This window comes from Borostomias antarcticus (genome assembly GCF_949987555.1).
Source record: "Borostomias antarcticus genome assembly, chromosome: 1".
Lineage (NCBI taxonomy): Eukaryota > Metazoa > Chordata > Actinopteri > Stomiiformes > Stomiidae > Borostomias > Borostomias antarcticus.
Window position 1 is genome coordinate 21819868 of NC_140234.1, and position 12218 is coordinate 21832085.

The following is a 12218-nucleotide window of genomic DNA, read 5'->3' on the forward strand; positions in this document are numbered from 1 at the left end:
GTGTTGTCTTTCATGGCTTTCCAGCATGCTGATGCTTGACAAAAACCCTTTGTTATGTTGGGTGTTCAAGGAGTTGTTGATTTTTTAGATGGAATGAATGTTTCAACATGAACAAGAAATCGGTAAACAATTTCAAAATTGTGTTTTGTGTATTGAGTGCTGAGACATACTTTTTTTTTGTTGAGAACATTTGTTGTTTTATAGATTTTAGGGCGATTAGTAGTACTAGGACCACATTATATTTCTTAGTTCAACATTATTATTAGATTTTTTTTTATTATTGTACACTGCTGGTCCCGGGTAAATGTTTAGTTTCACGTGTAAGCATGTAAATTACAATAAATTTACCTTGACCTTGACCATATTACGTGAGGGACAAAAGCAACCAAATCTTTTTAATACAGCCCAATCTCAGATTGAAGTATCAGTGCTAAGGTAAACAGATGTAGAGTTTTATAAGCTATATGACTCATCTTTTTTTCTGTTTACAGTCAAAATCGTATCTATTGGCAGAGAGATTACTGCACTTCCCATTCTGAAGAATGCAATTGTAATGTACATAATAGCAAAGCCAGGGGGGAGGACAAGCTTATATACATGGATACTCTCTGAGGGACAGCGATGGGTAGAGTTTGGCACTTGTCCTCATGCCAAGCGATGACATTTCACCCTAACAAAAGCTGAAAGACATGTCCTTTCATTTGGTCAAAGGCAGTGAATTACTGTTACCCTATTTCAAGAAAGGGTAAAAAAAAAAAGCGCCATCTCACCGATGCCTCCCAATCTAGATGGATTTCACCTCAGATAAAGGACATCCAGATCTGGTTGTTTAAAGAGGAGTGTTCACCAGTTTTACTGCTCTCCAAATGTCAGATTTGGATATAATATTATTTAATATCCATTGTCCTTTCCGTGCCCGTGACAATGTCCTTAGTTCCAAAACTGAAACCGCTGACAGTGACAGCCACTTGACCTATTTAAGAAGATGGCAACGTCTGAACAATAGGAGGATCAAAAACGCCCTGGTTGTTTTTGTTTTGTTTGCATGACCTGACTCTCAGCCGATGTATGAGCACCTGCCTGTCAAGTGATCCACATACCCAGGTACAGTACAATAGTTCTACTGTAGGCCATTATTCTTTCCTCTAAAAAATGTTCCAAAAAGAGTTCTTTCTTGCTTGTGTGCTGCTTGTTGGACTCCAATGTTTCAGACATCTGAACCAAGCAACATTTATTGTTCGACATGCCAATTGGCAGCACACGCGCGCACACACACACACACACACACACACACGCATGCACACACACACACACACACACACACACACACACACACACACACACACTCCTGACAATGTCAACATCTTTGACCGTGCAAGGTGTTGAAAACCTTCAAAATAGTGGCTTTGTCCTCGATGGCAGCCCTGTTGCACGCATGGTAGGTTCTCTAACTGATAAGATCCACATCTAATTGCCGGGCATATAGAGATATGAAGCATATAGAGATATGAAGCATATAGAGATATGAAGCTCTGAAAAATGAATGACTAACAGGTGCTGGAACCTTGATGATAGAGATGGCTGGCAACACTGACTTGCTGTAAGCCATGTTCAGGTCTGAACCAACACTTTTGTTGTCGCTACTCTCTCTGACTTAGGTAAGACCATAAACTAAGGCATCCTCTCTCTCTCTCTCCTGCACTCTTTGCGCTCAATTCTGAGGAAGGAAGGGAAGGAGAAAAGTTTTGGCTCTTGGATATGACTCTGGGGTGTTTGTGGCTGTATCTTTTGACCTTTGAGAGTTCTTGGTTTGATAGGCTACACTGTAGGCCCTATAGCATGCAGCAATGCTCTGGGTGAAATAGAGTTCTGATTCTGAAGAAAGACTTTCTTGAACACCTCTTTGATAACAGTGTGAGGATTCATCAGTCTTGATTTTTGCTTTTTTGGAGAGCAGTTGGTATGGTTTTGGTTTGCTATTTAAATTAGTTGAGTGAGTTACTGTATGTGTACCTCAAAATGGGATAAGTCCCTGCAAGCTTTTGATAGGCTCAGGGGGCATTAATAGTTGAGTGTATCCGTGATTATAACACTTTTATTTATCATACTGTAATTGGATTCCAGTAACATATTTATACAGTAAGTAGGCTACAGAAAGCTCATTATATGCCTTTCATTAGCCAACATTACGGTAGTAATCTAATCATGAGCTGGGCAGCTTGCTACTGTAGTTAATTTGTTAACTTTAAGAGTGAATAGTTTCTCCACAGTGTGACCTAAGCAAGAGTTTAGTCAAAACATTTCCTGAGATCTCATATTCCAAATTCACAGAGGTGCTCCCGTTTGTGGTCCGCCTGGGTTTCACTGACTCTACCTGCTCACATACAGTACGGCGGTGGCCATATGGACGACAGGATGCTCTGGGGTCTTCTGTAATCCCATGAAAGCCAGTGTGCGGCCTCAGCGCCCCTTTGCTATCCCCGCGTGGGGCCTTGAGAGCAGGAGTCAAAGTTGAGAGATCAGGGTGGACAGGCGGTGGCGCACAGCCCCGGCGATGTGCTGACGGAAGACGGTAGTGACACAAAGCCTGAGAAGCAGCCAGACAATCCCCGGGTCGGTGGACCCTCGGCCCAGAGCCCTCCACCCGCCAGGGAGAAAGAGGCCGCTCAGTCAGCGAGCCAGAGCCACTCCGCGGGAGCGATGAAAAGATAATTCCCCCCCAGCACGGACCTCATGCAGCGTCAAACTGTTTGTGAGCGCTGACAGAGACCGAGCGGGCCGAAAGGATATGAGTGGGAAACTTCAAAACCTGCTCATGTTTCTGCGGCCGTGAAAGGATTTGTATAACACATTCAGATCTGATGGACTTTCCCATGTTCACCCAGACAGCCCTTTTTTGTTGACGCGTTCAAATAATGAATCTCTTATGCGCAAGAACCCCTTTTTCCCCCCTGGTCCAAGCCATGTTTCTAGTTGTTGTGTAGGGATGCTGTGCGGACCATTCCATCACATGCGGCAGCCCCGAGCACATGGAGAACCGCTGATTAGCCAGCTTCCAGGGACCCGGGTGAGTAGCGTTAGCACAGAGCACTTTGACCTGAAGGACTCCAGGCTTCCCCACCTGTTTTTTTTTTTTTTTTTGCTATGGAAAAACTATACAGGCACTTACCAGGGCACCTCTGATTCTTTGAACGTTCCTGTTTCTGCTCAATGGCAACCATTGTCTGATAATGATACAGTTATCTTGCTATCATCTGATAAAGACACTTCTGGACTGTAAGATGCGCAGCACAAAGAGAAGAGATAAGCATTAAGTCATTAAAGGCTGGGGATGGCTTATCATTACGATGTCAAATGTCCAAGTCAGCAATTGAGTTGAAATAGGGGGATTACATACCTCTTTTCAGGTATCACAATGCATGCATCGAGAAGAACTATGCTTTAATTGTGATAATACTTAAGGTGCCTTTTATCGGTTTTTACATTCTTATCTCTAGACTAAATCAATGATGATGATGATGATGTTGATAATGATGTCCTATAATGATCTTTACTCAGCGTGGGATGTGTAAAATGGAGAGGCATGGTCAGACATTAAAATATGTTATTTCTTTCCCAAAGGTGCTGAAATGGAACAAATATGTCTGATCCTTTTGCTTATAAGTAAGGCACTATCAGTTGGAGCACAGTTCAATGGATACAACTGCGACCCCAACTTCCACAGTCGCTTCCCTGGTGAGGAAATCTGGAAATCATTTTAAATAAATTTAGAGACATAGGCTGTTGGATTATATTAGATTATCCCTGTGGTTTTATTGACAAATTACTTCTCATGCACACATTTATGCTCTTGCATAACCACACATCTCTGTGATTAAAAAAAGAGGCTCTGTTTAAACATCACACCACGTTTGAGCTTTGGCCTGAGTACTTGATCAGTATTCATCTGCATTTTAGAAATTGATCTGATCCAGTAGTTCACGGAAGTACATGGTTGCTATATCGTAGATTTAAAGTCACAAATGTGAGTTGTGACAGTATCTCCCATGTCTTCAGCTGTTTTCTCTTATTTAGTCATCCTGTGGCTATTCCTTCTGTGTGTGTGTGTGTGTTTGTGTGTGTGTGTGTGTGTGTGTGTATTCTCTCTGGCAGCGGAGAGGGACATTAGTGTGTACTGCGGGGTACAGACCATCACTCTCAAGGTCAACTTTTGCCCTGTTCTCTTCTCTGGCTACACTGACACCGATCTGGCCCTCAATGGTCGCCACGGAGACGCTCACTGTCGCGGCTTCATCAACAACAACACCTTCCCCACTGTGGTCCTCTTCAGCATCAGCCTAGCCACTCTGGAGGCCTGCGGGAACGCCCTGGTGGTAGGAGGACAACACTACAACATCTCAATTTACAGATTTCTATTGAATGTTTGTCTCACATGCACATGTAGATACTTCATAGATACACATACTGTACTGTATGAAGCGTTATACTGTTTCATTTGTTTGAAGTATTGAAAAAGTGTTAAACTTGATATGGCATATATGCTGATATTGCATCTTAGGGGCCATTAATATACTGGCAATGTCTTTCTTGCAAGCTTTCATCACAATTGATACAGTAGGTATCTTCTTAGAAGTGTACATTTGAATTCATAGATGGCTACATTATATTCAAAATGCCTGCTGGTGGCTGTCTATGAAAACATTAGAGAGGGAGGTATCTGTTACAATAATAACCCAATAACCCAACCCAAGAAGATCGGATCGGCCTGAACCCGAAACCTGCTCAAGAGAGACCTTCCACCACTGGTTCCCACAGTCTAGATTAGATCTGTATCCACACAACCGTCTACAGAGCCTGCATTTTGACAGTGACAACCTGCATTTAGCCTCCACTGGTCCAGTAATTGTGGTGGAGGATGACAGGAGTGTTTAGGAGGCGACGGTGAGAATTTCTACTTGGAAAGAGACTTTTCAAAAGAGAGGGGATCCATTGCTATGGCGGCCGATTGATGAGTCAGACTGTTGGGGGTGGCTCTTAGACGGCTGATGCCTCCGTGATGGAGGGGGGGGGGGGGGCGAGACGAGTTGGGGATTAGCAAGATGCAGGTGCATTAGCTTAATAGTATAAGTGATGTTATCACCAGTGGTGCTCTCTGCTGAATGGAGTTTTGCTGTGATAGGGGTTAGGGATGGGATGGGGAAAGCACTCATCACTGATTCGATTTGCAGGTTGCCACAGCACAGGGGCCAAATGCGTATGGGAACCTGTCGCTGGTGCAGATTGGGAATATTTCAGGGTACATCGACACGCCAGATCCCCCAGCTATCATCAGCTACCTGCCAGGGCTTCTGTACAAGTTCAGCTGCAGCTACCCTCTGGAATACCTGGTCAACAACACACAGCTGGCTTCGTAAGTCTGGCATGACTGCTAGTCACTAAAACGGACTGTGAATAGCTTAAATACATTTTGACTCGGAAATTCAAGGCAGCAGGGTAACTTATATTCTCCATGAATCATCAGACTTGACATTTTCAGTTATGAAGGAATTTTATGTTTAGATTAATTGATGGTTGAACAATTAAAGAACACAGACATTTTTTAACATAACTCCTTGTGAGTTGGGATGCAACTGAAAATCTGTTTGAGAGAATCATTAGGATCTGACATACCGTCCACCATTAAGATACTGGGGGGAAAAAAACATTATGCAAATGTGTCTCGATGTTGTATTTAAATCGGGTCATAAAATATGTTTAATTACTTTTACTGGCTTTTTTATTGAAGGTCGGCTGCAGCAATCTCAGTGAAGGACAGCAACGGCACATTCATCAGCACCTTGAGCCTCCAGCTGTACAATGTAAGTTCATCACAAACCAACTGCTACAGTCTTCGCCTTTCAAGTTTGTCTCAGGGTTTGTACCTGTGAGTTATTCACAACCATTATATCCAGGCTAACGATTGCACACCAACGCAACCACAACAGTTCTATCATATACATGTAGGTAAATCCCAGACAAGCTCCATAAAGCGTTATTAAACACATTGTGCATTATTAACCATTTATACTGTAAACTGTTATACAGTAAGTAACACATTGGTCAAAATACTTGCTGCCAGCAATGACCAGCTATCCCAGTATTTGAGTGTTATAACAGTTTATAAATGTTTTATAATGCATTTACAAATGCTTAAATAACCATTAATAGTGTAATTATAAACCCTTTATGGACCCTTTACGAATGTGGCCTTTATGTAAAACCAAATATGTTTATGTTCTTGAACGATGTCCAGCATATCCAAGTGTATGTAGTTTAGAGAGCTTTACAAGACATGACACACATGGCTGCAGATAGATAAGACACACAACACACACAATTGCAGATAAACACAACACACACACAGCTGCAGATAAACACACAACGCATACATGACTGCAGATAAACACACAACACACACACACACAGCTGCAGATAAACACACAACACACACACGACTGCAGATAAACACACAACACATACACGACTGCAGATAAATACACAACACACACACAGCTGCAGATAAACACACGACTGCAGATAGATACTGCATACAGTCTTCCTACTGTAAGGGGATGAAATACAGGGATGCTGTTTTATACTCTAATATACTCTTTATAGTCTAAAGGATACATTATTTTTTATCATCTAACTGGACAAGATTTACTGAAAATAAATTTGTCCCCAATTCATTGCAACGCATGAGTATTATACAGCCAGATCGCAATAATGTGGCAATTTTGAGCTCAGATTGCAAAAACATCATGAACTGAAATGCAGTTGATCCAATCTGCATCTACTGTACAAGAGACTGCAAAAATGGTGACTAGGACTCGTTCCTTCCATGATTTGATCACGCAGGACTCAACGTACGTTCAGCAGCTGTCCATCCCCATGGCAGGACTCACTCTGAAGACTCGCGTGTTCGCAGCTGTGAGGGCCACCAACCTTGACCGAAGGTATAACCAAGTAACACCAGCTTCTACCTAGTACAGCATCACGCTCCAAATAGCTGTGTGTGTATTAGGGCAAATAGTTTAGTGGTTGTTTTTCTCTCCTATATTTTAATCTTGTGGTTTTGTGGGTGAAGGCTACTCTCCTTGCTTTTTACAATTTCTTAAAAAATACCCGATGCTTTTATAACTTTTCAAAAGCTCTTATACTATACATATGATTTTGAGAATTCTCATATACAGTATATACATTATATATAAAATAAATGATATGCAGATACAGTTGTCACAGCGTATAAATCAAGGATGGGAAATATTGAGCATACCCCACCTAGTAAGTCTACTATTTCTGCTCAGAGTAAAACAATAGCAAGCGTGACATTAAGACGACACTTCATAATGCCGCTGCACAAAGGGAAGCCTAATCCCTGTGACCTACATTTGGGTCTATAGTTGCTAAAGAGGCAGATGTAGTCCTAAGTCAGGTGAGTGTGTGAGCTGCCCTCTGTCCTACTACAGTAGCTGTATCTTAAATATAACATTTACTCTGATGCTCTTTTATATGAATTCAAACGTGTTTGTTTGCTACCTACCTACCTACACTACCTACCTACCTACCTACCTAGAGTACCTACCTACTGTACCTACCTATCTACCTACCTACAGTATTTACCTACCTACCTACCTACCTGCTTACTGTACCTACCTATCTACCTGTTTGACCCAATGAAACAAGAGGTGAGAAGTGAGAGTGAGCAAAAATGCAAACAGAAAATGGGCACGGGCCCACAATGACTGCACGCCATTAACTGTGTCACACCATTTACCTAGACATCCTTGTGTCTGTGACCCATTGCCCCCGTTGGTGACATATGGTACACAAGGGAGTGTCAACACGAGCCCGGTGTTCTAAAGGGGAAAAAAAGAACGTATTTTCACATTCACACCATGAAACTTGAATCTTTTTTTTTTTCTTATACCTTTGCTAAAATAGATGGAATGTTCTTATGGACTACTGTTACACCACTCCTTCTGGAAATCCCAACGATGAGCTTCGCTACGACCTTTTCTTTAGGTAATTGTGCGATTATAAGACATTTTTATAACAACAGCAACACAGTTTGTACTGTCCCGTCCTTTTAAAAATTGTTCTCCTCGCTTCCCCGGGAGGCAGCTGTGAAAAAGATCCCCAGACGACCGTTTTCGAGAACGGTAAGAGTCAAATGGGCCGGTTCGCGTTTGAAGTGTTCCGCTTCGTTAAGCACAAGAACCAGAAGATGTCCACGGTCTTCCTGCACTGTGTGACCAAGCTGTGTCGTTCTGACGACTGTCCCATGCTCATGCCGGTGAGTCCCCTGTATGTTGGGTACTGGTCAAGAAAGGCAGTCGTGTTAAGGGCAGACCCAGATAGCAAGCGGATCTGGGCCATATACAGGCCAGATCTGGCCCTTGTGGCTTAGTTCCGGCCCATATATGGCCCAGAATCATTACACATCCGCTTGCTATCTGGGAAGGGCAGAGAGTTTGGTGCTGTAGTAGCATAGTGTGTGTTCTTTAAGGTTTTTGTACAATGGGTACCATGCCGCCTCCTCAGATCTGTGGTAGCAGAAAGAAGAGGGACGTCTCGGAGACGACGGAATCAAACTCTGCGTCTGGAAACGCTGTCATCACCGCTGGACCAATCATCACCAGGAGTGGTAGGGCTGGAAACGGTTCTCTTCTCCTCCTTCCTGTCATGGAAACTCTTCCCTCCGCTTACTTCCTGTCGTGGGCACTCTTCCCTTCTCCGTCTCGTCCCCTGTCTCATCCTAAATCAACCCCCATCGACGTCCATCTGCTCCCCCTCTAGGCCCCCTTGCAGATCATTCAGCTAAACTGACCACTACATCTCGCTCGCGCAAAAGGTTGAGCTACAGTATGAACACATTCCTAACACACGATTTCTAGCATTCACCATCACTTATGAACTTAATGTAAACTGTAGCGGCAACTCCAAAACATCAGGGTTAGATAACGTACTATCTATTATCTCTATTATAATGTATCCATAACTTTCTTTGTCTATGTGAGAAGTTGAGAACATGGTGGTCTAGGGTGACCCACATACAGTAGAGTACAGTAGGGACTCCTCCTTTAAACCTCGAGGCATCCTGTTGACTCATGTACATATATGGTAAATGTGTCATTAGACTATTCAGTGTGCATCACCAGTACTCTCATATGACATTGCTATGTTTTACAGATGATACTCCAACCAACAACTCACAACTCGGTAAGCTTTCTTACAGAGTAATGTCTTACAGTAATCTGCTCAAATAAATGCTCTATATGTAATTGAGAGCAAATGGAAAAAGTTGTGTTTTCAGCTACACTAGCCGGTGTACAAACAATACATTCTAATTTAGCCATTGTATCAAGACAGAGCCAGGCCAAACTGTGCTGGCTAGGCTGGATTAGTGGGTTCTGTAGTAAGAATTAAATGTAGAAAACATGTAGTAATGACAATGAATACTGTCACAGAAACTGTTCAAAACGCACCTGCCATGACATAGTTGAGTCCTCCTCTCCATTATAGTATGATGCGCACTGGGGCCCGAGGCCATTCTGCGTTTGCCCGTGCCCATACAACCCATTACAAATTGCAAACTTGCACCAAATAAAATGAACTCACTCATGCAACAGGGTTTCTGAACCCGCACGCGAGTGGCATACAGTGTCCCGGTTGTGGGGTTGTGGAGTGAGACATACACGTACTGTGACAGACACGCACACAGACAATATTTCTGTCATTATAGTATAGATTATAGAAAAGGTAATATTCTGTTTATAGTCTGTAAGATGTATGTATAAATATACATTTATATACATACATCACTATATATATATATATAAACAGGAAAAGATACAGTATATACAAAAACTAACTGTATTCATTTTCTCTGTGTTGTTGGTGATTATAGCGCAGTTTAACAGCCCAGTGTTTCAGATGAACACAGTGACCAGCGCCCTCATTTCGGGCCTCATCATCCTGGGCGTCATGAGCCTGTGTTTCTTCATCTTCTCCCTCACTCTCCTCAAGGGCAAGAGGGCCCCGCCCACATCCATATCTGGTGTCCGCAACCCCACCTTCACCTGACCACCTGACTCAAGCCACACCTACCTGTGAGAAACATTCGAGGACGTTTCTCATGTATGTGTTTCTGTAGAGCAAAAAGCCTATGTTGTTAGTTGAGTAAACATTACTGTATGAATTGTTTTAATGTGTACTCTAGAGATAAATTGTGAGTTTATTTCAGGATGAGCATTATGGTTTTGTTTCAACTGTGTAACAGACCAGAATATTGCTTTCTGCAGGTTTTCACTTGTCATGAGGGTTTGACCCAGTTACGCAGGGTCAGATGTAACTTCAATTCAATACCTCAGCTACTCAGCTTCCTATTGCAAGGTGCAGGATCGATTACAAGACATACATGTTGTGCATAATGACAACTGGTCTAACTCCAATCTCTTGTTGAATGGGCGATACATGAGCAGTATCCCATTAACGGAAATGTTACAAAAGAGCTCTTGAACATGTGTGACCTTTACACAATATTCTAGAGCATAACTGGGCTAAGATAAAGAAACACAGAACAGACAACATCAATTACTGAATAGTTGTAAACCACTATGGATTCTGGAAGGCTTTTACTGGTTGAAAAGCTAACTTAAAAACAATAATTATGTTTGACTGTAGTTGAAATGAATTTATAATTTATTAAAAGTTGTGTCTTTTTAATAGTTATAGTATTATTATTATTAATCAATTTATAGGTAAATGCATATGCTACCTAAATATCTAACTTAATTATTAGTAATGTATGCAATGTGGCTTGTTAATCAAATTGTACTGTATAATGTACCCCATACCATGGTATTATTCTTCCAATGTATACCATAAAAAAAGAAAAATATTCTGCTTCAGCCGTACAGTATGTCAGTGTGTCATATAATGGTAAATGTTGTATTCTTCTAAACTCTTTACAAAATATGCATATTGCAAATATTGCACTTTCACTTCTGATCGACGTGTGCACAGTGCTGTATTTCGAAATAAACAGTGTATCAATTTCATTGGTTTTTAAACTTCTCTGTATAAATGTAGTCATCATTTTGTGTACTGTAGGCTTCAGTTTTTACAATAGACCTGTAATGGGGTGCTCTGATAATCTGTATATAAACCAATAGTAAGTACACTTGCTACACCTAAATATTAGCTGAAATTGAAGGTTTTATGGGTATCAATACACAATCTGAAGTCCTTCATTTATATACAATTATCCTGCTAACAGAAAATGTAGTTCAGCACCAACAAGTATTTGTACCAGAATGCAACTTACAACCTCACATATTGTTGGTGGGACAAATGTATCATTTTAAGTTGAAACAAACCTGCTTTGACCATACTGTACAGGAAAGTACAGTGAGGTCTGTTGAGATCCTCTGGTATATTAATAAGTCAATTGCACAGCTATCCACACTTCTACAATGTAGAGACAAACAATATCAAAGTTTGAACACTCACACACAAAGGGTTGGCTCTAGGGGTTAGGGTCCCCAAGCGTGAATGGATCTGAGTAAATATTGAATAACAATGTCTTATTAACAACAAGTCAATAACTAACAGCAATGGGAGAAAATCACAGGTAAACATATGGAAATTATTATTATTATGTATTATTGTTATTATTATTATTATTTTCTGGGCCCCATAGTGACTTGCAGGGTCCCATGCTTAATGTATGGTCTGCATGTACTGTACAGTAGGTAGGTAGGGACAACACTGGACAAGCACAACTACAGTCAGTTATCAGTACTGTAAGTGCACCAGTGTGAAATCACTATGCAATTGTAGATGCTGCGCTGCTCTGGATCGGGCCGGGCGTTTTGAGGAGGAAGAGGAAGAAGGAGACAAATGACAGTTTAGCCAATAGCTAAACTAAATGAAACTGTGGGGAAGTGTGCATGAGGAGACAGGAGGAAGAGGAGACAAATGACAAATACATGAGTCTGTCAGCAGAACTGCTCGGACCATAAATTACAACTTTAAAATATTTAGAGTATGCATTCATATTTTTTATTCTGCATCGCCTTGGGCATGAACTCACAAAGTTACACAAAGTCTAAGTTTCCACAAAATGTTAAAGGCACCACGAGGGGTAAAAAATTAAACCAAAGACTAAACAATGA

The 12218-nt window shown here is 41.5% G+C and overlaps 1 protein-coding gene across 1 annotated transcript; it reads left to right on the forward strand.

Annotated features, from left to right (window-relative positions):
* Positions 1–3626: 3626 nt before the first annotated feature.
* zpld1a (zona pellucida-like domain containing 1a) lies at positions 3627–10125 on the forward strand (the record flags this gene model as incomplete). The annotated part of the gene is made up of 10 exons (XM_084449621.1): positions 3627–3735; positions 4153–4373; positions 5229–5410; positions 5786–5858; positions 6898–6995; positions 7984–8064; positions 8164–8335; positions 8584–8686; positions 9232–9261; positions 9950–10125. Exons 1-10 carry the CDS (start codon positions 3630–3632, stop codon positions 10123–10125), a joined length of 1242 nt encoding a protein of 413 aa, XP_084305747.1. The 5' UTR covers positions 3627–3629.
* Between the last annotated feature and the right edge of the window lie 2093 nt (positions 10126–12218).